The sequence below is a fragment of the Bos grunniens genome, chromosome 5 (genome assembly GCF_055505025.1).
Source record: "Bos grunniens cultivar Pamir isolate PY7600 chromosome 5, Bosgru_T2T1.0, whole genome shotgun sequence".
NCBI lineage: Eukaryota > Metazoa > Chordata > Mammalia > Artiodactyla > Bovidae > Bos > Bos grunniens.
In genome coordinates, this window is record NC_141169.1 from 66,730,140 (window position 1) to 66,755,183 (window position 25,044).

The 25,044-nt window shown below is 43.7% G+C and overlaps 1 protein-coding gene and 1 long non-coding RNA gene across 7 annotated transcripts in view; both read left to right on the forward strand.

The window, feature by feature from the left end:
* DRAM1 (DNA damage regulated autophagy modulator 1) overlaps positions 1-4,760 on the forward strand; it is a 41,747-nt gene extending 36,987 nt beyond the window's left edge. For 5 of the 6 annotated variants that reach the window (XM_086401029.1, XM_086401028.1, XM_086401030.1 and 2 more), the window contains 2 exons: positions 2,152-2,244; positions 2,840-4,760. In XM_086401029.1, coding sequence (XP_086257155.1) covers positions 2,152-2,244; positions 2,840-2,884 — 138 coding nt within the window. In that variant the 3' untranslated portion in view covers positions 2,885-4,760. The remainder of the gene's footprint in view (positions 1-2,151; positions 2,245-2,839) is intronic. The other variant, XR_015163992.1, reaches the window with a different exon arrangement.
* Positions 4,761-6,549: 1,789 nt separating this feature from the next.
* LOC147372315 (uncharacterized) overlaps positions 6,550-25,044 on the forward strand; it is an 88,231-nt gene continuing 69,736 nt past the window's right edge. The window contains exon 1 of the long non-coding RNA XR_015163995.1: positions 6,550-6,901. This is a non-coding gene — a long non-coding RNA (uncharacterized LOC147372315). The remainder of the gene's footprint in view (positions 6,902-25,044) is intronic.

A 25,044-nucleotide genomic window follows, 5' to 3' on the forward strand; every position in this document is an offset into this window, starting at 1 on the left:
GGAATACAATGTAGTGTAAGAGTCCGGACCCCTGCTTCAGTGTACTGTCATTAACGTCATGCTACAGATATCTTCCCCTCCCCCCAAATTCTGCTTCTATTTGGATAAGCCATCTTCGTTGTCCAGGGATGACATGAGATGGGGTTAATGTAGTCCTTTGAAAAGGACGTGGCCCTGGTTCTGGACCCCCTAATATAGCTGGTCATATGCTCCCCAGGGTGGCCTGGGTGAGAACAGCAGGTGGATGCAACCCTCCGTGGGGAGGGGGAGCAGTGGTATCAAGTTTGATGCACCTCGATGAGATCTTTGTGGTGGAGCAAAGAAAAGAACCCACCTGTAGTCTCGCACATTTGTTTGTTCACCTTTGTAACTGACAGCAGGGCAGACAGTGAAGCAGGAAGAAAATATAGGTTATGATCTGAAATCAGAGGGCTGGAACTGGTGACAGGCCACAGGCTAATTTGGCATGTGGGCTAAAATCAGAATGTAGACAAGCATTTTTGACTTGGACTCTGCTGCTGCTGCTGCTGCTAAATCACTTCAGTCATGCCCGACTCTGTGCGACCCCATAGTTGGCAGCCCACCAGGCTCCCCCGTCCCTGGGATTCTCCAGGCAAGAACACTGGAGTGGGTTGCCATTTCCTTCTCCAATGCATGAAAGTGAAAAGTGAAAGGGAAGTCGCTCAGTCATGTCCGACTCTTAGCGACCCCATGGACTGCAGCCCACCAGGCTCCTCCGTCCATGGGATTTTCTAGGCAAGAGTACTGGAGTGGGGTGCCGTTGCCTTCTCCAGACTTGGACTCTAGACAGTATTTAAAACTGTTTTTGTTTATCATTTTTTAAAAGATTTTTTGATGTGAACCATTTTTTATAGAGTCTTATTGAATTTGTTACACTATCACTTCTGGATTTTTTTTTTTATGTTTTGAGTTTTTTGGCCCTGAGACATGTGGGATCTTAACATCCCCTGCATTGGGGTCTTAACCACAGAACCACCAGGGAGGTCCCTAAAAATGCTTTTAAAGTGGTTTCCAGCATTTAAAAAATCAGGGAAGATATCTTTGTCTCTGACACACGCACACACACTCCGTGGGTTTTTTTTTTTTTTTTTTTTTTAATCTCAAAGTAACACTGGGGTCGTATATTCCCATTTGACAAGAATGGAACAGAATGGATGAGGCATGGGCTCCCCATTGTTCCTGTCTTTTTGCAACCATCAGTTTCATTTCTTTTTCCTGGCCTGCAGAGGTAGCCAACTTTGGAACCCCCATTGAAGCCCTTCTGTTTCATGCCTTGCACCCTCTCATTCCTGTCCTCAAGAAGAGAAGTCTCAGTATTAGCCTTTACTTTGTAGCTGTGCTAACCTTATAACAAGCAGACATGTTGTCTGAACTGACGTTTTCTATAGCAACAGAGAAACACAGAAGCCAGTCTCCTTTAGATGCACACTTCAGATCTTAGTACACAGACTCTGCTGCTGCTACTGCCGCTAAGTCGCTTCAGTCATGTCCGACTCTGTGCGACCCCATAGATGGCAGCCCACCAGGCTCCCCCGTCCCTGGGATTCTCCAGGCAAGAACACTGGAGTGGGTTGCCATTTCCTTCTCCAATGCATGAAAGTGAAAAGTGAAAGTGAAGTCGCTCAATCATGTCTGACTCTTCGTGACCCCATGGACTGCAGCCTACCAGGCTCCTCTGTCCATGGGATTTTCCAGGCGAGAGTACTGGAGTGGGGTGCCATTGATAGGTGTTTTTCAAGCCTGCCTTTCAACTTTGGGGTTCCCAGCGGTGGGAAAACCAGCCATGCTTTGTATGGAAAGTTCTTTCTTCTACTGAGTCCACATTTGCTTTCCACTCTCAGCCATTTTGTGGTCCTTCTTCTGCCTGTTGAAATTCCACAGACAAATTGTAAAGCCAGAGTGTGTGAGAACCGGAGAGAACTTTGGGGTTATTGTATTCGCATTCTCGTTGGGCAGCTGCCCCGATGCACATCCATGTGGCCTTGCTCACCATGTTTCCTCCGGGGGTTAATTTATGCTCACTGGAGAGCTTTTTCCTCTGTCCCGCCCTGCTCATTGTTATTTCAATATGTCCACTAAAGTGAATGCATGTAGGCTCAGTTCTGTTTTTCTTATTGTTTTTGCTCTTAGGATTATGTATATCACGTAGTGAGTGCGATCTGTGAATGGACAGTGGCCTTTGGTTTTATTTTCTACTTTTTAACATTCATCCACGATTTCCAGGTTGGTATTTATCCATTCATATGTTATAAGTTACTGATGATGAGGGTTAGTAGGAAGCCATAGAACATTTCTCTCATTAAAGAAACATAAGAGCATTAGCTTTCTTTTTTACCCTTATGTGTTTGAAAAACAAAAAAAAAATTTGCAAGTATTGTGCAACTTAGTGTATTCCCAAAGGAAAGCTATCTTGAATAGTTCTCCCAAACAAGGAAACATTCATCTGTCCCCTGCCATTTGATGCTTATGGTCATAGATCCTGGTTATTTACTTTGTGAGGAGGTCTCACTTACAAGTTCCAAATAACAGGAAATATGTCTTTTCTTAAAAATAAAAGTGTGTTGTTGAAAAATGTTCTGAAGGCGGAGAGAAGGTGGGACCTTGTCAGATTTGGCAACAGGGAAAGTCTTGCATCTTGAAACAAGTGAATTATTAACTAAAAGGTTACAGAAAGCCAAGAAAATTCTTGAGGACCCAACTCAAGCTCCCTACAAACCATAGTGAGATCATCTCTGAGGGGGTGCAAAGCTCTTAGGAGTTTCAGAGCTGGCACTGGTGGTGTTTACTTTGTTTTAAACTTTTTTTTTTTTTTTAATAGAGTGTCACCTTAAGAATATCCACAGAAATCAGTGGTGATGTTTGAAGAAAGAAGAACTCTATCTCACTCAGTGGAAGTGGCAGACAATTCCTGGAAGTGGTACAGAGGACAGACAGGGTTTTAATGCTGCCCTGTGTGGAATTCATCTGCAGCACATCCAGGACTTGAATTTCTTTAAGAATTCCCAATAGTTGTACTATTTCCAAAGGTATGTTTTCCTAGAGAATGTAGAGCGTTTATGACATTGTAGCAATGTTTTTATAACTCTCCAAGTAGACACTGTTTTTGTATTAACAAATTCCTGACAGACAAAATAAGGTATTCCAGCAAATGGAGACCTCTTATTTTTATACAAATTCTGTTTTTGTTAATTTCTCTCTGTGTGAGTGATTTGTGGAGTACACTAACTGAGAAATTCATTCAAAAGTAAAATCAGGGGATGTTCTTTTTAAGATTTTATTTTTAGAGAATGCACTGTATAATTTTATATCATAAGAGCATTTCTAAAATTCAGTTTAAAATGATCATTAAGATTTAGTTAATAAACTAACACTAACTAAGAGACTGATTTTTAGATGAACCAAGCAAAAAGCTTCTATCAAAAGGCCTTAAGACCACTATGCGCATTAACTCAGTGACCATGGAAGACCTCAGTTTTGAAATTCCGTCCCCCGACCCGTGGGCCTCTCTGCTCACAGAGACCCAGCTTTTACCCTTGCTGCTAACTGACGGCAGTCTGTAGTGATGTGTTCCAGGTGGGATGGTTTCAGCCAGGCAAGTTAGAAATCAAATCCTTCTAACAACAGAGTGAAATGGAGGTGAGCAACTAACAAGAACTCACTGGATTCCAGAGTGATGAGGGGGAGGAGGGGAGTGTGTCTCAGGGAACATCCGAGGAATGCGGGATTATGGGAAGGAGACTTGCTCAATCCTAAACCTCTGCAGAAACCAACCTGCAAAAAGCATTACACATTCCACTTACAAAGCTGCCCTTTATTGTTACTGGCACAACTCGACACACTGTCTGACTCAGAAGCCGCACCACACATCTCGCATTCCTTTCACGCCAGCCCATGGGCGCTGACGGGGAGTGCAGGTCTGAGAGGGGAGGGAGAGGAGCATGGTGCAGGAAGGAGTTACTTTGCTCCTCTTCTTCATCCCCACGGCTGGATGTTTGCACAGTCTAAGAAATGTGAAGCAGATCCTTTGCTCGGTAACAGCACATCACGAATGACAAGTGAAAAGCAAGTCATTCCAGAGGAAGAAGTGGCTCTTGAGATGCAAAGGTTTAAAAGTGGAAGAGAAGGAACTCACCTTCGGGGACCCTCCAGACCAGAAACCCGTATCTGGCCAAGAGGTTCCAGACCTTGAGGGCTCATGCCAAGGGCAGAGCAGCTCACTTGGCCAGCCATGGAAGGAGGCTCAGTAGTGGTCAGCCGCCTCCGCAAGGACAGACCCTCTCCCCTGCGGGTTCAGCGGTGAGAGACTGAGACCCACCTCTGGGTTGGTGGTAACTTGGAACTGAAATGCTGGTTACGTCTGTGTTCTGCAGAGGAGGGAAGCCACTTACCTTTGCTGTGGAACCTGCAGTAGAATGAATCCACAGTTGGGTCTCCCTTGGAACAGACTGTTGTTATCAGCCCTTCTTGACACATTTATTGTCATCCTTCATTTCTGTATCTCTCTGCGTGATTTAGATTGGGAGCTCCTTGAGGGCAGAAGTCTGTGCCTTAATCTTTGTTACTTGAGCATTTACCAGGCTGCCTCCTGGTACACAGTAGGTGCTTAATAAAAACTCACTGAATGCATGAATGAGGGAGTGAGCAAGTGGAGACATGGCTGGGGGATATCTGTAGTACTGCATAATGAGATTTACTCTGGTTTACTAATGAGGTAATAAATAGCCTATGTCACCTTTTAATATTGACTGTTTTGCTTTGTGTGCTGTAAACGTTTCAGTTGTTTGGGCGTCTCCATGCTATGATGACTCTCTTCATCCTGGACAGTTATCACAGAAATTGTTCCATGGGCTAGAGCAAATGGTACACCTGGCTTGGCAAACTGAGAAGGCCAAAACTCACTCCAGACAGTCACGTTCTGCTGATTCCATGAAATCTCGAAAGCTGGTCTCCTCCATATTTTGGTATTATTTCTGATTGCCATGAACTTGCATTTCCTTGGACCTCATGGCTGAAAGAGTAAAATAAAATGAAATATTTCTTTATTTTAAATCTATGTCTCTGTTAAATTATAATATGTTGACTTGGTACTACTATGAAGTATATTTATTCAGGAAAGTATTCTAGCTCCACTTGGATTCTATAGAGGTAGAGTTTAAATCTCATTATTATTATTATTTTAAACAATTTTGGCCATACCACGTGGCATGTGGGATCTTAGTTCCCTGATCTGGGATTGAATGCTTACCCACTGCATTGGAAAGTGGAATCTTAAACACTGGACCTCTGAGGAAGTCTCAAACCTTATGTTTTCTTAATTCATGTAGTTTTGCCTGTGGGTAGGATGGCTCATCTTTGTAGATATTTTTGAGTAGTAGTATCAGAAGTTTGCACAGAAATCCAACTCAACGTTGTTGAAAGAAAGAGAGGCATCTATTGATTCAAGTTATGCGAGGTCCTGCGGTGGAGCTGTCTATAGGGACGGCTGGATCAGAAAGTCACCAGGACTCCATCTATTCTCTCCTTCTCTCTGCTGGCATCATTCTCAGGCAGGCTTTCCCCTTGGTGGGCGTGAGATGGCTTCTAGAGCCCCAAGCTACAAACTGTCCAGTGGAATGAGAGGACTTCCTAAAAGTTCTAACCAAAGCCCTCCAGTTGAAACTCACTTTCTCCGATTGGCTCCCTTGGGTCACATGCCCACCCTGTCACCCGGGGAAGTGCAATGCTCTGATTGGTCAGACCAGTGTCACATGTTCACCTCTGGAGCACTGAGAGGGGTCTGCGCCACCCAAACTACTGGGCTGATGGTGCTGGAAAGTTGTTTCTCAGAAGAAGGGGATGGGAAATGGGTCTTGCACTAATGTAAAGCTGCAGATTCCACTACAGAATTCAGTTCTTCCTGACCCCAGAGGCCAGAAGAGCCAACCCAACTTGATTCAGAGTAAACCAAATTTTACCGGCTATCAATCTTTTCAGGTAAAAAAAAAAAGTTAGTCATATAGGTGATCAGTTTGCATTCAGTTAACTTCAAAGTCATGTTTATATGTTTTCAAATTTCTTGTGTTCTTATTTAGTCTCTGAGTTTAGTCAGACAGTGAACTGTCACATGTTTCAAATGAAGAAGCTAAGGCAAAAAAAAAAAAGAGAAGTTCAGTGACCTGTAAGTGGTTCTACTGCAACAGATTCCAGTCTGGGGCTCTTGTTTTCTTGATTAATAATCAAGTGCATCTCCCCTGCCCCCTAAACACTAACAGAGGATTCCACAGAAATTGCATTTCATAAACCAAATTAAGTGCATTAGTGTTGTGCTGTGTCTGGATTTCCTAACATCCCTTACATGTGGCATGGTCCCGTGCTCCCATTTTTCACTCATTTGGAGACACCCTGGTCTGGTATTTGGGCCTGGAATGAGGAAGGGGCAGTGGGAGGAAGATAAGTGGTCTTCACTCTCTCCCACTCCCTAATTCTGGCAAGCCTGTAAGCCCAGCCGTCTCCCCACACACATACTCTTGGTCTGGCTCTGAATGCCCTGCATTCTCCAGGCCAGAATGTCATACATCTGCATCCTGTCTGTTGCACAAGAGAGCAAGCAACCACAGCCTCAAGCCCTGGAGGAGAAGTTTCTGATGCTCCTGGGTCACCCCCAGCAGATCCATCTTCTAAAATGAAGGGCAGCAGGATGCCAAAGTTGCGTTGGGGGTGGTGGCGCCCTCCAGAATCAATGCTTGGAAAATGCCGACGGGGCTACCAGCCATCTGCCCTGTGGTTTGGGCCAGGGTGCCGTGAGATGATGCCTAGGAAGCCTGCAGCCCAGGCAGTCCCTCAGTGATGCGCAAAGCCCTCCATCCCCGGAGCCAGCTCCACCTCTGGACTCTTCAGTTACGTGAGTCTCTCTTTAACTTTGGTAGACTCGGGCTGGATTTCTTATGCTTATTCCTAGAAGAGCCCCAATTTATACAAACACTCAAGAGTTCTAATACGCAGATATAGCAAACTACTGTTTCCTGGACTTGCTGTGCCGTAGTGGAAAGATAATTTCTAGATAAGTGGCCATTCAGCCGTGCCTCACTTGCAGTCCTTCAACTCTGAATCATGTTTTCTTATTTTTTAAATTTTGAATCAGTCATATATTGATGCGATTCAAACATCAAAACTATAAAAAGGTCCTCTGTGAAGAACCTTTGTACTTGCCTGTTCCCTCACTTAATTCACCCCTCTTCTGGCAGATAGCCCTTTTCAATGAAAATACAAGCAGAAACATACCTATAAGATGATTTCCCTTTTAATTTCTTTCCCAAATGTAGCCTACCTAGCACACAGTTTTGAGCCTGCCTTTTTTGACTAGGCAGTGTGTCTCAGAGATACGTCCTTACTGGCACCCCACTCCAGTACTCTTGCCTGGAAAATCCCATGGATGGAGGAGCCTGGTAGGCTGCAGTCCATGGGGTCGCTAAGAGTCGGACTCGACTGAGCGACTTCACTTTCACTTTTCACTTTCATGCATTGGAGAAGGAAATGGCAACCCACTCCAGTGTTCTTGCCTGGAGAATCCCAAGGACGGGGGAGCCTGGTAGGCTACCGTCTATGGGGTCACACAGAGTCAGACACGACTGAAGTGACTTAGCATAGCAATACATAGAGAGCTTCTTCGTGTTTCTTTGTTGTTCTGTTTTTAACCCCTGTACAGTATTCCTTGTGCCATCCTTTGTTTAACAAGTCCCCTGTTTGATGATCAGTCATGTGGTTTCCAAACTTTGCAATTACAAGTGAATGACCTAGTACATACAGCATTTCACACGGTTGCAAGGACATCTGCAGGAGAAATCCTGTAAGTGGGAATGGTGGCACCCACGGGAACTGCATCTGTGATTTGACAAATTACTGTCATCTTGCCTTTGGAGCCTCTTGAGCATTTTTTGTTGGAAAATCTTCCCAGCTATTTCACCCTTTCATCCAAACTGGGGATACTGATGGTAAATTCACCTTTTCTGGGCAACACGTTCGTTCATCACGTGGATTTTGTAGTACAGGGTGTGGGGCAGAGGCCAGCTGACTGTGTCACTGCTCGTCTACAAACCCCTCTCCCTTCCCCCTTTTATTTAAGCTCCCAGGGTAGGGAGGGCAAGGCTGTTTGCTCCCCTGTCTGCAAACAGAACACCATCCCTGTCTTCTGCCTCCTCTCAGGTGCCCGCTGTCCTTCTGTCCATGGTCAAGAGCATCTCCATCTCCAGTTCAGTTCAGTTCAGTCAGTCAGCCATGCCCGACTCTGTGACCCCCTGGACTGCAGCATGCCAGGCCTCCCTGTCCATCACCAACTCCCACAGCTTTCTCAAACTCATGTCCATCAAGTCAGTGATGCCATCCAATCATCTCATCCTCTGTCATCCGCTTTTCCTCCCGCCTTCAATCTTTCCCAGCATCAGGGTCTTTTCAAATGAGTCACTTCTTCGCATCAGGTGGCCGAAGTATTGAAATTTCAGCTTCAGCATCAGTCCTTTCAATGAATATGCAGGACTGATTTCCTTTAGGATTGACTGGTTTAATCTCCTTGCAGTCCAAGGAACTCTCAAGAGTTTTCTCCAACACTACAGTTGAAAAGCATCAATTCTTCGGCACTCAGCTTTCTTTATGGTCCAACTCTCACATCCATACATGACTACTGGAAAAACCATAGCTTTGACTAGATGGACATTTGTTGGTAATGTCTGTGCTTTCTAACATGCTATCTAGGTTGGCCATAGCTTTTCTCATTCTCTCGGGTTTTTCATTGTGATCTTGCATTTCTGTCTCTGCCTCTTCTAATCTTGTCCCTTTTCTGTCCACTTTCTCTTTTGGGATCTCTTTGAAGGCCTGCCATTTCACTTACACTTCCTTAAGGTCTGAGAACATTTTGCTTTTATAGACATCAATCATCAATCACCATATTCCCTTTCCTCTTTCTGGCAAGCTGACTCATTACAGAACCTCGGGGGAATTCACAGGCTTTTGGTCCTCCCTGACCTTATAGGAGAAGGCGATGGCACCCACTCCAGTACTCTTGCCTGGCAAATCTTGCCCGGCAAATCCCATGGACGGAGGAGCCTGGTGGGCTGCAGTCCATGGCGTCGCTGAGTCGGACACAACTGAGCGACTTCACTTTCACTTTTCACTTTCATGCACTGGAGAAGGAAATAGCAACCCACTCCAGTATTCTTGCCTGGAAAATCCCAGGGATGGTGGACCCTGGTGGGCTGCCATCTATGGGGTCACACAGAGTCAGACACAACTGAAGTGACTTAGCAGCAGCAGTAGCAGACCTTATAGCTTGGTGGTCAGTGTGGAATGACCAGTGAGTGGGGAACAGGGGGCACACAGAGATTCCAGCTTTGGGAAACATAACTTAGAAATAATAGGCTTTACCTATTATACAGAGTGAAGTAAGCCAGAAAGAAAAACACCAATACAGTATACTAACACACATATATGGAATTTAGAAAGGTGGTAATGATAACTCCTAATTCGAGACAGCAAAAGAGACACAGATGTATAGAAGTCTTTTGGACTCTGTGGGAGAGGGCGAGCGTGGGATGATTTGGGAGAATGGCATTGAAACATGTATATTATCATATGTGAAAAGGATTGCCAGTCCAGGTTCGATGCATGAGACAGGGTGCTTGGGGCTGGTGCACTGGGATGACCCAGAGGGATGGGATGGGGAGGGAGGTGGGAGGGAAGTTCAGGATGGGGAACACGTGTACACCTGTGGCAGATTCATGTCAATGTATGGCAAAACCACTACAATATTGTAAAGCAATTAGCCTCCAACTAAATAAATTTATATTAAAAAAAAAAAGACATAATAGGCTTTAAAGATGGCCTACCTTGATGCAGGCCGTTGATCCATCATTACACTGTAATCCATAGCATCCATGAGGGTTCACTCTGGGTGTGGTGCACATTCCACGAGTTTTGACAAATGTATACTGAAACGTGTCCACTGTTGTAGCATCATACCAAATACTTTCACTGTCCACAAAATCCTTTTGTCATTTTGAAAAAAACGAAATTGGGTTTACCTATGGGGAGACAGTGTTCACTTTTTTCCAGTATTTTTCAGGTATTCAGGGAATTTTGCTTAACCACCAAGAACATTTTTTTACTTGCTTACATTATTGCTTATGTCCTGTTAATACTGATTGAGCATCCAACCATGGCAAAGATGATGTGAGAAGGTGATCATCTCCTAATTAGTCGCATTTTACCACCGAGGAAATTAAGGAAATTAATTTCCTTACACACCTTAAGGAAATTAAGGTGTGTGCTGTGAGGTTGTCACCAGGCAGGTACCAACCAAGTGATGACGCTTGGACCAAACCCAGTGATGTGACCCCAACAGTCAACCTTCCCACCGTGTAGTCCACCTTCCCAACCTTCCTACCAGGACCATGTAGTTATCATCTGTTCTTATGTGAGTATGATTAACTTATCAGCGTCTGTAGGATCACATCACACAAGGCCTCAAGGGGGTGAAATCCCTAAACTAGCAAGTTTAGAAAAACAGGTGAAATGTCCATTTTGTTGCTTCAAAAGAGTGAATCCCGGTTGTGCTCTGTGCTTCCAAGACTGACAGGGGTGGGGTGGGGTGGCAGGGAGAGGGCAGTGGGAACACATGAGGGAGAGGGCTCCCGTGCCACACCAGTCTTTAGTGGGAGTGTTGCACAACCCCCGAGAAGAAACCAAAATGGCTAAGGAGTCCCTGGGGCAGCGAGGCTGCAGGCTAGGGGTAACACTCAGTATGACCAAGGCTCTCGTGGCTATGAGGGTGGTTTCCTAGGTCTCTGAACTCTTGGTATCTCTTGCTTCTGGTTGGTGCAAGAAGACAGGCTTGGGGTTAGAAACATCTGCTCTCTACTAGCCAAGGACGCAGTCATAGTAGGGTGAAGAGGAGACACAACTAGGCTGTCCCCAACTGGGTTACAGAAGTCCTCACACTTGACAGACCAATGGGCTTGGCATTCCACCTCCGGCAGGCGATGTGGATATAGGATGTAGAGTTCCCAGAGCCTCTAGCAGCAGCAGAAGGGTCTCAGGGCTGGGAGTCCTGGGTTCCAGCTCTCTTGCTCATCAGGCTAATATTAGCACAAGTGATAGGAATGCCTGGAAGACAAAATTCACCTTCCAGAACAACCCTATTGCTCAGGGTCAGGCCAAAGAAGGAAGCTTCGGGTACCACTCAAGATACCTGATTTAGAGTGAAGAGTGATGTAGTTAGGGTTGGCCAGTGATTTGACAGCTGCTAACATAACCTTTAACACGTGTATTAAAATGAATACTGAGCTTAGTTCAGTCTGTCATTTCCTCTTAATACTTGAAAAGCCACAGTTTTGTTTGAAAGTTCCCCCAAAAGGCTCTAGCTAGTGGATTTATTCTTCTGCTTGACTGCACTTGGAACTCTGAAGTCAGAGCCACCTTGAAACTGAAACTGGGAAAATCCCTGGTATCTCTAGCCGGGAGAAGAAGCAAAAGTATGTTCTGAAGTTTATTAAATAATTACCCAGTTGTTGACATGTTGTAGGAGGAAGAAAGAGCTGAGGTGCTGGCAAGTAGGAATAGAGATTTGTTAGGATTTTGGGTCATGGGGCTTATAAATGTGGGAGAACATTCTGGTGTTCCCTGACCTTTGGCTCAAATCAGGGCACGTGTTCTTCCAAGTAGACTCAGTTCACCAGGCCTTGGCGTGCAACGTCATTAGTTTGACTGTCTGAATGACCATGGTCAGCTTGGATCCAGTTAATGCTGAAGATACTCAAAAGTCTTTAGCTGTTGGGAGCAGATGTAGCAGTGACTTGAAAGGAGTAAAATAAGTGAGAAAGAAAAGTTGGAATTGGCCATTTCAAATCTCATCTGCAGTCAGTGTGAATGGCAGATGAGGGCAGGTTTCCTAATGAATGGTCCTGAGACTAATTTGCTTCCGAGGTTCAGAGTGGAAGGATAATGCTTTTCCTTGGAATTCCCCAGACTTCAGCCATTTCTGTGTCTTCTTTTCGACTTTTGTGATGCTCTTACTGCAATTTACTGAATACTTGTCAATGACTTAACTCTCTTTATCCATTCATCTGCTGAGGAACATTTAGATTGCTTACATATCTTGGCTATTGTAAATAATGCTGCTATGAACATACGGGTGCATATATATCTTTTTGAATTATAATTTTGTGTGGGTATTGCCCAGGAGTGGGATTGCTGGATCTTCTGGTAATTCTATTTTTAATTTTCTGAGGAACCTCCATACTGTTCCATAGAGACTGAACTTTTACGTTCCCACCAACAGTGTAGGAGGGTTCCCTTTCCCCACACCCAGTTTAGCATTTGTTAACTTAACTATGTTTATTTTAAAGAGAAACTTCTTCTCCCACTGCTTCTTCTGGACTGCCTGGTTGGTAAATGGTGTTACGATTCACTGGGTTGCTCAAGGTAGAAACGCTCTGCTCCTCACCCCGACCTAATGCTCTGTTAACTTCATCTCCTATGTACAGGGTTAAAAGATAATTATCATCCAAACCAGGGCATTCTGTAAATAAAAGTGACATTATTAATAAGTGTGCCAGAAATAAACTGGGTCTGTCAGAAGCAAATGGGGACTGAGTTGTTAATCATCTCTATGGCCGTGAATCCTCTTCCTCCTTCCCATTCCTACCATCACTGTCTTAGTGCAGGCCTTCATAATTATTTGCTTGGACTAGTGCAATAGCTCACTATAGTTTCCTTTATTTCATTCTTGGTTCTTTTCAACACATGTTACACACCACACATACATACACATGTGTTATATCAGCCTCTTAAAATCCTTCAGTAACTCCCCATAGCTTCAGGATAAATTTCAAATTCCTCAGTATGGTTTACCAGGCTCTTCACAGATCTGGTTCTTTTTTATCCTTCCAACCTGTGAGCTCATTTATTTATTCATTCATTCAACATTTATTGAGAGTTACTCTGGATTGGCACCATGCTAAGTTCTGGAATATAACAATAAAGAAGATGGCTTTCTGCCCTCAAGGTATTTATAGTGGAGAGGAGAAACAGCCAAGGAAACACTAGAGTAAAGAAAGAAAAATGGGCAGTGGTGAAGTACTGCCCTTCCTGACCTCACTGCTCAAGGGACCTGGAAGCTTGATAGAAATGCAGAATCTTAGGGCCCCAACTCAGCCTCACTAAATCCAAATCTGCATTTTAATAAGACACACGTGATTGGAGTTAACACTAGTTTGCAACCCTGGGTCTGTGGGACCATGCTAGTTGAAGAGCTTGGTTTGGGTCCTCAGGGAGGGTCATGCCCCGAAGGAGACTTGAAGGAGGAGACAGTCTGCTCAGTGGAGGTGAGGTGGGAAAAGGATTCACCTGTGCTGTGGCACTGAGGCAAGAGAACATCTGCTGTTTGGTGGGAATTGGGCTTTCCTGGTGGTTCAGATGGTAAAGAATCTACCCGCAATGTAGGAGACCTGGGTTCAATCCCTGGGTCAAGAAGATCCCCTGGAGAAGGAAGGAAATGGCTACCCACTCCAGTATTCTTGCCTGGAGAATTCCATGGACAGAGGAGCCTGGAGGGCTACAGTCCATGGGGCTGCAAAGAGTTGGACATGACTGAGTGACTAACACCTTCACTTCACACATTGTTCAGTATTTAGCTTTGAGGTGGAAGCCTCATCTAACTCAGAGATACCCTTATTTAAGGAAGAAATTTGATCAATTTCAGCATATCCATTTTTTATTTGGGCCTATCTGGAAACTGTGATTTAGAATGTATATTTTAATTCATAGAGACAAACAATAGAATAGAAGTGACTAGGAGCTCGGCGCGGTGGGTGGGGTGGGGGGTGGAGAGGAGAATGGGGGATTACTGTTTAATGCGTACAGAGTTTCTGTTTGGGATGATGAAAAAGTTCTGGAAATGGACTGTAGTGATGGTTACACAACACTGTGAATATACTTAATGCCACTAAAACTGTATGCTTCAAAATGGTGAAAGTGGCAATTTTTACATTGTGTATATTTTCTTGCAGTTAAAAAAAAAAAAGAAAAAGAACCAGTACTTTTTTTGTCAGAGTCAAAGATTTTATTTTCAAGTTCCTGCTTTGACACCCCAGCAAGTCAGGTAACTTCTTGGAACCTCAGCCTTTTTGCCTGTAAAATGGGAATAACGATATTACCTGCCTCATAGACTTGTCATGAAGATTCACTGAAGCAAAGCCCGTAAGGTATTGGGGAGTATGTTGGGTTTTCCTTATGCCCATTAATGACGCTTGCAAAGTATGTTCTTCTTTTGTCTATTAATTTTTTTTTCTTTGACTGCTTTGGGTTTTTGTTGCAGCTCTCAGGCTCTAAGAGCAGGTGGGCTCAGTAGTTGCTTAGTAGTTTGAGGGCTTAGTTGCCTCACGGCATATGGGATCCTAGTTCCCTGACCAGGGATAGAACTGTGTCCTCTGCGTTGGAAGGCGGATTCTTAACCACAGGGCCACTGGCGAAGTCCCTTGAAAAGCATGTTCTTATATCTTCAGCACAATGCCTGGCACAACTAATCCTCTGCATCACTGCTATTTTCACTCCTTCCACATCCTCTTTGAGGTAGCTGTAGCTACACATTAGAATCACCTGGAGAGTTTTGTACATCTCTAGTGCCTGGAACAGCTAAATCAATTTCAGGAATAGAGCAGAAGCATCATTATTCCAAGTGATTCCAGTGTGGAACCAAGGCTGAGGAACTCTGCTCTAGCGTGGTTCACAAACTTTAGTGTGTATGGGAATCACCTGAAGGACTTGTCAAAACAATTTCTCGGTACTCTTCCCTTCTCCAAGTTTCAAGTTTAATAGATATATAACAGTCTCTCACTTTATTCATCTATCTGGTGGCCCTTTCCTTTTGTTTGGAGTCTACCCACTACTTAACTTCTTGCAAACCCATCACTCAACTGAACAATAACACTTAACAATGAACACTTCTCTTAATGCTTGCCAGTCACCTACTTCAGGCCAATGGTCTCAATATTTGCCAACTGTGGCCTTAGACACAATTCACCACGTCTCAAAGTTCTCCTCCTTTGAACTCAGAGTCACTACTCTGGGTAGTGTTGTCCTTATTTCTCTTTCCTTCTCCCTCTCCCTCTTGGAAGTAGGGATTCCCATGTGGGACACCCATGACCATGTTCTGGGTTTCCTATATTCATCCCTTAAAATGAGCACAGTCTTAGAAGTGAGATGGACATGGGTTTATATCTTGCAACCTGGGCAGTTCTCACAGTTTCATTTTCCTCATTGGTGAGTCTTGCATGATGAGAATAGTACTCCTATAAACGATAAACACGTAACACCCAATGGTTACAGTGTTTTACCTTTAAGAGCATGGTAAAATCTTGACCTTGAGGAGAACTCCAGGAGTGGTGGGACTGACCTATAGGATGCAGAGGGCAGAGCCAGGGATATCAAAACCACAGTGTGGAGGAATAAAGCCAAGATTTACCAAAGAGCAAGGAAATGGGCCCAACCAAGGATTTTCCAGGATACCTGGGCAGACAGGGAGGTGAGAGATGGGCTCTGGGAGAAGAAACTGACTGAGAGATTCCCTGTGACCGCATTAACGTGTGAGCCTGCATACAGGCATGTGCACAGGATGGGGTGGTTAATAGTGCTATCATGGGCTATGGAATGACCCCAGAAGACACCCGCAAGGGGATTTTGACCCCATCAGTGTGGAATTCAGTCCCTTTGGCAAGAAACAAAGTGATAAACCTGCTACAGTTTGCACCATTTATTATGGTCATGTGCAAAACACGACCACGGGGCGTGACGCAGAGCTCTTGTTACAACGAGACGAGGTCTCTGAGTGCTGTTTCCCGTCGGTGATGTTATTCAGCAGGATGGCTCACATGTTGAAATCTGAGACTCCTTGGGTGAAGCACCCCTCTGCAGGCTGTACCAGATGTTGCTTGTGTAGCTCCCCAAGCCCAGAAAGATGAGTTAATCCTTGAAGGAAATGATTCTGAACTTGCCTCAGACTCAGAGGCTTTGATCCAACAGGCCATGGCAATAAAACACTCGGCTATCAGAGAGCTGTGGGTGGTAGTCCCATCTCTGAGAGGGGAACAGGGCCACTGGCCGCCGGCTGCGTTCCGGAAGGCCTCCAGATGCAGAGAGCCAGGAGCAGAGGCCTCACTCAGTGTGATGTCGTGAAAATCCTGGACTTTAAACACATGTAGTCATAAACGAAAACTTCCTCACCCTTTACAGACCCCACTGGAGTATCACGCTCTCCAGGATGCTTCTCGGGAATGTTCCAGGCCTCACTGACCCCACTCACTTTCCTTTACCCTCGTGGTCCATAGCACACAGCCTACCCCTTCATGATTCTCCAAATACAGTCTTCTGCCTTCAGTTAAGCGGTAAGTTCCTAGAGGTCCTAAACCAAGTCTAGTTTGTATTTCTTTGCATCTCTGAATGTCTAGCATTCTAAGAGCATTGTGGTCATCATTTCATCCTTAGGATCCAGCATAGTACCTGGCACACAGCATATGCTCAGTAAGTGTTTATTAAATGCTTATGAAATGAATGGAATTGTTGGTTGATAGCAAAGCTGAGCTGGCATGACAAAACAAAGAAGAGAAGGTGTTACAGGTACCTCTTGTTTTGTTTGCCCAGCACCTCACCCGCCTTCTTCCAGAAGTTTCCTCATTCTTCACCCATCTTTGCGGTTCCATAGGAGCTGCCATGTTGTTTGATGGCTCTCTGGAGTTTGTCTGACTTAACACTACTTCACTGAGTCCTTCTAGGGGGGTTTTCACCTTGGAACCAGAGGGAATGTTAAGCTAATCTCTTTTAGGTGTCCAAAGCTATGTAGCTATACTGGTGCATTTAAGAGCTATGGACCCCCATGTTTTTCACTACCTGGAGAAAGGTGATGGCTAGCTAAAGGAAACATGTAAGTAAGAATGTGAAGGAATGGAGGTACAGAGACAAGAAGAATAAACGAGAACCCTGATGGTCTTGGAGTTCTGTGGTTCAGTGTTTGCTGTGTCCCAGGCGTATGCCTGTCTTTGGGTTTCACAGGTGTCACATTATCCCTCATAATAGCCCCTTCTTTTGCTTCAATGAGTTTGAGTTAGTTCTCTGTCATTTGTAACCATACAAGTCCCAACTAATACAGAAGCTCCTGTTCTGTGGTAGAGATAAAGACTCCATCAAAAAATGAATAAAATATCATTATGCCACATTATGAAGTTTTGAAAACAGGAATATTTCAGAATCTCCCATCCTCATTTGTGATTTTTAATAAACCCCTCTGATATCCCACCCAGAGCTTGCCCAGTTCTGAACAGAGGGAAGGCACAGGGAAGCTACAGTTTCTAGCAGGTTGATTCTTTATTTTTCATTTTGGATGACTTTTTAAAAAGTTTATTTTTGGCTGAGCTGGGTCTTCATTACTGTGAAGGCGTTTCCTTAGTTGCAGCAAGTGGGGGCTATTGCCTAGTTATTGTGTGCAGGCTTCTCATTTCAGTCGCTTCTCATTGAGAACCATGGGCCTTAGGGTGGGGGAGCGGGCTTCAGCCATTGCAGTTCCTGGCCTCGACAGCACAGGCTCAATAGTTGTGGCTCATGGGCTTAGTTGCTGCAAAGCATGTGGAATCTTCCTAGATCAGGGATCGAACCCACGTCTCCTGCACTGGCAGGTGGACTCTTTTTTTTTCCTTTCTTAAATTATGAAAGTATAAGAACATGTTTACAGGAGACTTGGAAAACATAGGACAAAGTTACATACAGTTTCATTGTATATTACAATTATTTTTTTTTAATTAAGATTTTTAGTTAGAGTTTCAATATCAAATTCTCGAAAATTAAACTGTACGGAAAAGTAGAAGGATATAGTAGACCTGAAAAGCAGCATGAATCAATTCAACATAAATAAGATTTATATGGGTTTCACACAAGAGATGACTTTTTATCTATGTGTGCATTTGCATTTGCTGAGAATCAGATGCTTGGGGCTGCAGGGCCAAGTGCCTATAGAATAGTGGGCTCTGAATGGCAGTCAAGGACTAGACATGAAAGGATGGTCTTCATGAACAGGGGTGATGGAAAAGAGCCTTTGAGCAGCTCCATACAAGACAAGATGCTGCTAGAGACTTACTAGTACCCACATTGTCTGAGCTTCAAATCCAGGTAAATGGCCCAGTGCATAAGCAGGAACTTATGGCAATAATGGGAGAAGCTTATTTGATGTTGGGTCCCTAGCGCTATGGCTCTGGTGACCATATTTGTAGAGCTAATCTTTAGCATCAAACCCTTCTCTAGACACACTGGTCTACTTATTGCCACCCAAATAGGCCATGTGGATCTTATCCTTGGTACATCTGCTCACAAAATTCCTGGTGCCAGATAGCTCTCCTTCCCTTACTTCACCGCCTTCTGTTCACATTAAACTCATCCTCCAAGGTCCAGCTATCTTATTTTCTACAGAAATGACTTTATTCTAATCAGTCACATCTGGCATTTCATCATTTATTCTAAGAATGGTAAATATGTGCAGTATAACCTCATTCATACGCCTCATTCCAGGAAAACATCACCAAATGGTATGGGTGCTCTCTTTCTCCAAGACTGTCAAGAACATTAGAATTCTTCTCCACATAGCGCTTGAGGCAGCCGCTGAAGGCTCACGGCAAGTGACACGAGACCCAGTTGCTCTCTCTGTTCCATTCCCTCATACTGTTATTTGTAGTTTCTAACTGTGCTTGTCTTCTATCACCAACTGGGCTATTAAGTCCTTCAGGACAAGAACAGTAATAGTAATAGTAACAAGAATCTTAATAATAATATTCACAATCATGATAACAAAAACAACAATAATAGTAGCCACAAATACTTTTTAAACACTTACAGGCGCCGACACCCTACTAACTGTTTTACACATGCAGTCAGCCCTCTGTATCCGGGCTCTGCATCTGCAGATTCAAACAGCCTTGGATTTCAACTGGTTGGCTGAATCTGCATGGATGTAGAACCTTGGGTGCGGAGTTCTGACTGTACTACCCATTTATATAAGGGACTTGAACATCTGCAGATTTGGGTATCTGTTGAAGGTTAGTGGGTGGTAGAACCAATTCCACATGAATACCAAGGAACAACTGTATTCTCTAATTTAACACTCAACACAATTCTGTAGATGAGGGATTAGTGTTCTCTCTGTTTTATAGACAGGGATTCTGAGTTTCTTATTTATTTTATAAATTGATTTTTAAAATAAAACTTGTAAATGTTTTAGTGTATGGCATGGTGATTTGATAAACATATGTAGTGAAATGATTACTGCATTTAAGCTAATTAACATATCTTTTCTCATAGTTACCTTTTTTGGTTATTGTTAGTGAGAGCACCTGAAATCTACTGTCTTAGCAGATTTCCAATAATCATTATGGTATTCTTAACTACAACCCGAACATTAGATCTCTAGACTATATAACTGCAACTTTGTACCTTTGACCAATATCTCCCCACTCCCCTCACCTTCCCTCCCCTGTTAACCACCATTCTATTCTTAACTCCCATGTATTCAACTACTTCAGATTCCACATTTAAGTGAGATTATGCAGTTTTTTTCTGTCTGGCTTATTTCAGTTAGCATAATGTCTTTCAGGCTCATTCACATTGTTGCAAACAGCAAGATTTCCTCCTCTTTTTTTTTTTTTAAAGCTGGATAATATTTCACTGTATACATTGGGTTGACCAATATATGGAAAACCCGAATAAACTTTTTGGTCAACCCAATATATACACTATAATTTCTCAAGCCTCTCATCTGTCAATCAACACTTAGATTGTTGCCACATTTTGAGACGAAAGATGATAAGTAACTTGAATGTGGCAGAACTGGAATTTGACCTCCAAGCCTTTACTCTTACCCAACATGGTATATCATCTTGAATCTTCCAAGAACCAGAAAGTCATGTGCATCATAAGTATTTGCTAAATATAGGGTTGTTGTTGTTTTTTTAAAATAAAACAATCAGTTCAGTTTAGTCACTCAGTTGTGTCCGACTCTTTGGGACCCCATGGACTGCAGCACGCCAGGCTTCCCTGTCCATCACCAACTCCTGGAGCCTACTCAAACTCATGTCCATCGCATCGGTGATGCCATCCAAACATCTAATCCTCTGTCGTAATAAAACAATGAGGTTCTTCAAAAGAGAGAGTGAAATTGAATTGAAAATAAAAGAAGCAATTTCTCCTCCCAAAGAGTTGGAGCATTCTTGAAAGGGGTTTCTTGCCCAATGTCCTTGGCTGAGGGTGATGCCATTTCGCATTCCACAAACAAACACACTTCATGGAAACAGGAATACTAAGGATCAGCTCTGGGGAGGAGATGGACACTCACTCGGGTGAAGAAGCAGCTCTGAGAGCCTGGGAGCCTCCTGGTGGATCTTCATGGTGGCTCTGCCACCTCCCAGCCTCTGGCACCTCTCCGAGACTGTAACCTCATTTGTAGAAAGATTCATTGAAACTCAATGAGCACTTTTCTGAAGTCTTCTCTGAAATATTAGCCCTACAAGAAATTCATACATAAAGTGGTTCTTGTTGTCAGATGATATTGAGAAACTGCATTTCCTCTGGGGAGACACACAATCCATGTTCAATGATCTGAGATGACCAGCCAGAAAGAACCTGCTTATCTAGTATTTAATTAATGTTAATTTTTTTATTTTAATTTTTTTTTGGCCATGGGATCTTAATTCCCCAACCAAGGATTGAACCCATACCTCCTGCATTGAAAGCACAGAGTCATAACCACTGGATCACCAGGGAAGTTCATAATTAATGTTTACTTAACCCAGTGTTTCCTAACCCATTTTGGTTTCACATAAAACTGCTAGTATTTCTCAGAACTAATACCCACATTTAGGTAAAAACAATTGGCTAAATATTTTCTAAAGAGCCTTCCTAAAACCCTCTATGTCTAGAAATAATAATATAACTTGACTATAAACTGCCCTTCAGTGAATCAAAGGTGGAAGCATAGTTTCAAAATTTTGAGATTTCTTTGTCAGCAAAGTTTTCAGGGTAAGATAACTTGCTCAGGTTTAGCCATTCACCCTGCCCTGTGAGTTTCTGGAAGTGGACGATAGGGGGCACTAGTAGACTGCAGTAATGGTCACCCCTCCACAAACAGCAGGAAAGAGGAACTATAGTTGTAGCAACCAGAGCTGTTCCTTTTCCAGGGCAGTGGAAAGCTACTGAGAGTCAACTCCTCTCCCTTTTGGGTCTCTCTCCTTCTCCTTTGGAGAAAAAATTGGGATTGAATCAGGATAGATAACACTGTACAATTGCCCTTTACCCTTCTATGTACAAAATCATATAAAGCAACTCTTTCCAACTGCTTGTGGTTGGTTGTGTTCACTCTGGGGCTTTGTGTTGGTCGTGTTCACTTTGGGGTTGTGTTCACATTCGTCCATGGAAGTTCTTAGTGGACTAAATATAGAGCCTATGAGTTGAAAAAGGAATTCTTTCTTTAATCAATTCTCTCATTAAAAAAAAAATTGTACAGGTGAAGAAAAGCACAAATTTCACAAAGATATAAAAAGTTCTTTGCAATTAATATTTTTCTCTAATCTTTGGGTGCAAGGCTTATACAGTAAGCCTTTTCAATGATGTGGCTATAAGAGACTTGGAGGCAAATGGGATATACATAACTCAACTTTTTCTCACTTATCCCCTCTTTGTCCTCATTTTCCTATGAAGTAGGACAAAGCGGGCAGGCTTCCCTGTCCAAGTCAAACACAAGAGATTGGAGTGACTGGTTCTAAGTTGATATTTTCATTTTCCCAACATCTTCCCTCACTGTTAACTCCCACCTCGGCCCTGGGCTGCCTCTATACAGAACCCACCCCTTAGGAAAAAAACTTTCCATGGGTTACACAACTTTTTCTTCAAGAAAAGCATAAATAAGATTCAGGAGTGTAGCCCACAGAAACTAACAAAAGACAGAGAAATCAATTTCCGCAGATAGAAATTCTCTACATCCTGGCTCAGATGAACTTTGAGCTTGGAGAGTCTTCAGCCTTCACCCGACTTCATCTGGTTGTGTGCACAAGGGACCCGAGTGCCCAGGCCATACAGGGAGGTGTGCCAGCTTGGCCGCCGGAGCTTCCTCCGCCCTCAAGCTGGACCCCAGACCCCAGCCCTTAGGTCCCAGGCACTCATCTCTGCAGGCAGTATGGTGCACAATCAAGAAACAGCTACATTCCTCCCTGATTCTCCCCACGTGTATGCATGCTAAGTCACTTCAGTCATGTCCCACTCTTTGGGACCCCAAGGACTGTAGCCCACCAGGCTCCTCTGCCCATGGGATTCTCCAGGCAAGAATACTGGAGCACGGCTTCCCTGGTGGCTGAGAGGCAAAGAATCCACCTGCCGATGCAGGAGACACATGTTCAATCCCTGATCCAGGAGGATCCCACATGCCTTGGAGCAGTTAAGCCCGTGTGCCACAACTACTGAGCCTGTGCTCTACAGTCTTTGAGCCACAACTACCGGGCCTGTGAGCTGCAGCTACTGAGCCTGTGCGCCCTAGAGCCTGTGCTCCACAATAAGAGAAGCCACTGCAATGAGAAGCCCATGTACTGCAACCAAAGAGTAGACCCCACTTGCCACAACTAAAGAAAGCTTGCATACAGCAACCAAGACCCAGCACAGCTAAAAATAAATACATACAGAAATAATCAAAACAAAAAAGAATACTGGAGTGGGTTGTCATTTCCTCTTCCAGGAGATCTTTCTGACCCAGGGATCAAATCCAAGTCTCTTATGTCTCCTGCATTGGCAGGTGGATTCTTTACCATGCTTACCATCTGAGAAGCCCTGATTCTCCACCCTATATGGAGCACCTTGCTTTCGACCATCCCATTCTTGTCCCAGTGAGGACAGTGGAAACAATGGAACATGGAGGGTGATGCTGGCCAGGGGGCAAAGGTCAAGTTATGTGCCTGATGTTTTGATCCATCTTTACCACTGGCCTCTCTCTCAGACAGGAAGACTGGGAAACTTGAAATTAGGCAGTTGAAGCTACTCAGAAAGTTTTCAGAGCCTTAGAATTCTAGGAAGTCCAAATCATAGTCACAAAAGAGGGAAAGATTCATGAGTAAAGGATGAAATGACAAACACAACATGGTAAAGCAACCATACTCCAATAATAATCAATTTTTAAAAAGGATGAAATGAGTGAAAAGGGTCATCCTTTAACAAGGATGAAATAAATTGAACACTTCCCCTTTTATTGGACACATTTTTTTTTCTTTAGAATTTTATTATATTTATTTTTTGGCTGTCTTGGGTCTTTGTTGCTGCACAGGCTTTTCTCTAGTTGTGGAGGGGTTGTTGCTACTTCCTAGTTATGGAGCACGGGCTTCTCATTGCTGTGGCTTCTCTTGTGGAGCAGGGGCTCTAGGGCATGTGGGCTTCAGAAGTTTCGTGGCATGTGGGCTCTGGAGCATAGGCTCAATAGTTGTGGCACACAGGCTTAGCTGCTCCGTGGCATGTGGGATCTTCCTGGATCAGGACTGAACCCATGTCTCCTGCATTGGCAGGTGGATTCTTTACCTCTGAACCACCAGGGAAACTCTATATTTTTCTTCAATCCCACAGTCACTCTCAAAGTTAGGCATATTATAATCTCCTTTTATAAAGGGAGGGAGGGGATCTGAATGGTTAAGGAAATGGGCCCGAATCACTGAACAAATGGACTCAGTTTTGAACTCAGGTCTGTGTTCACAGCTCAGAACTAGTACACCATTACTTTCTGTTCTCAACTCCTGTTTTCTGCTATAATAACATTCAATTCATATCCTCTAAATGTGAAAGATTTTTTTCCTATACTTTCTTCAAGTTTGCAGAGATAACTATATTCGACAATGACATTTGTGTCCACCTTTCATAGTCATTGGAGCAAGCAAGTTCCCTAACTTAACCCTGCACCCCAGATGCAATGGGAGCCCCTGCCTTGCCCTCGGGGAACTTGGATAATGGCTACAACATTCCAGTGAGCAGCAGCTCCTCCAGTCCTGCTTCCAAACTGCTTCTGTTAAAAGAATTGTCAATTCAAAACAAATGTGCTGTCATGAAGTCTCACCCCTATACCAGACGCTCAGCTCTGGACCACTTTTAAGGTGAGTCTGAAATATCAAATTGCCAACATTCACTGGATCATGGAGAAAGGGAAGGAGTTCCAGAAAACATCTGCTTTTGCTTCATTGACTATGCTAAAGACTTTGTGTGGATCACAACAAACTGTGGAAAATTCTTAAAGAGATGGGAATACTAGACCATCTTACCTTTCTCCTGAAAAACCTGTATGCAGGTCAAGAAGCACTAGTTAGAATTGGACATGGAACTGGTTCAAAGTTGGGAAAGGAGTAAGTCAAGGCTGTATACTGTCACCCTGCTTATTTAACTTATATGCAGAGTGCATCATGTGAAATGTCAGGCTGGATGAATCACAAACTGGATTCAAGATTGCTGGGTGAAATATCAACAACCTCAGGTATGTAGATGATACCACTCTAATGGCAGAAAGTGAAGAGGGACTCAAAGAGCCTCTTGATGAGGGTGAAAGTGGAGAATGAAAAAGATGGCTTGAAACTCAACATTAAAAAGAATGAGATCATGTCATTTGGTCCCATCACTTCATGGCAAATAGATAAAAAGTGAAAGTAGTGACAGATTTTATTTTCTCGTTTTCCAAAAGCACTGCAAATGGTGACTGCAACCATGAAATTAAAAGATGCTTGCTCCTTGGAAGGAAAGCTATGACAAATCTAGACAGTGTATTAGAAAGCAGAAACATCACTTTGCTGACAAACATTCATACAGTCAAAGCTCTATTTCTTCCAGTAGTCATATACAGATGTGAGAGTTGGACCATAAAGAAGGCTGAGCACTGAAGAATTGATGCTTTCAAATTGTGGTGCTGGAGAAGACTCTTGAGAGTCCCTTGGACTGCAAGGATGTCAA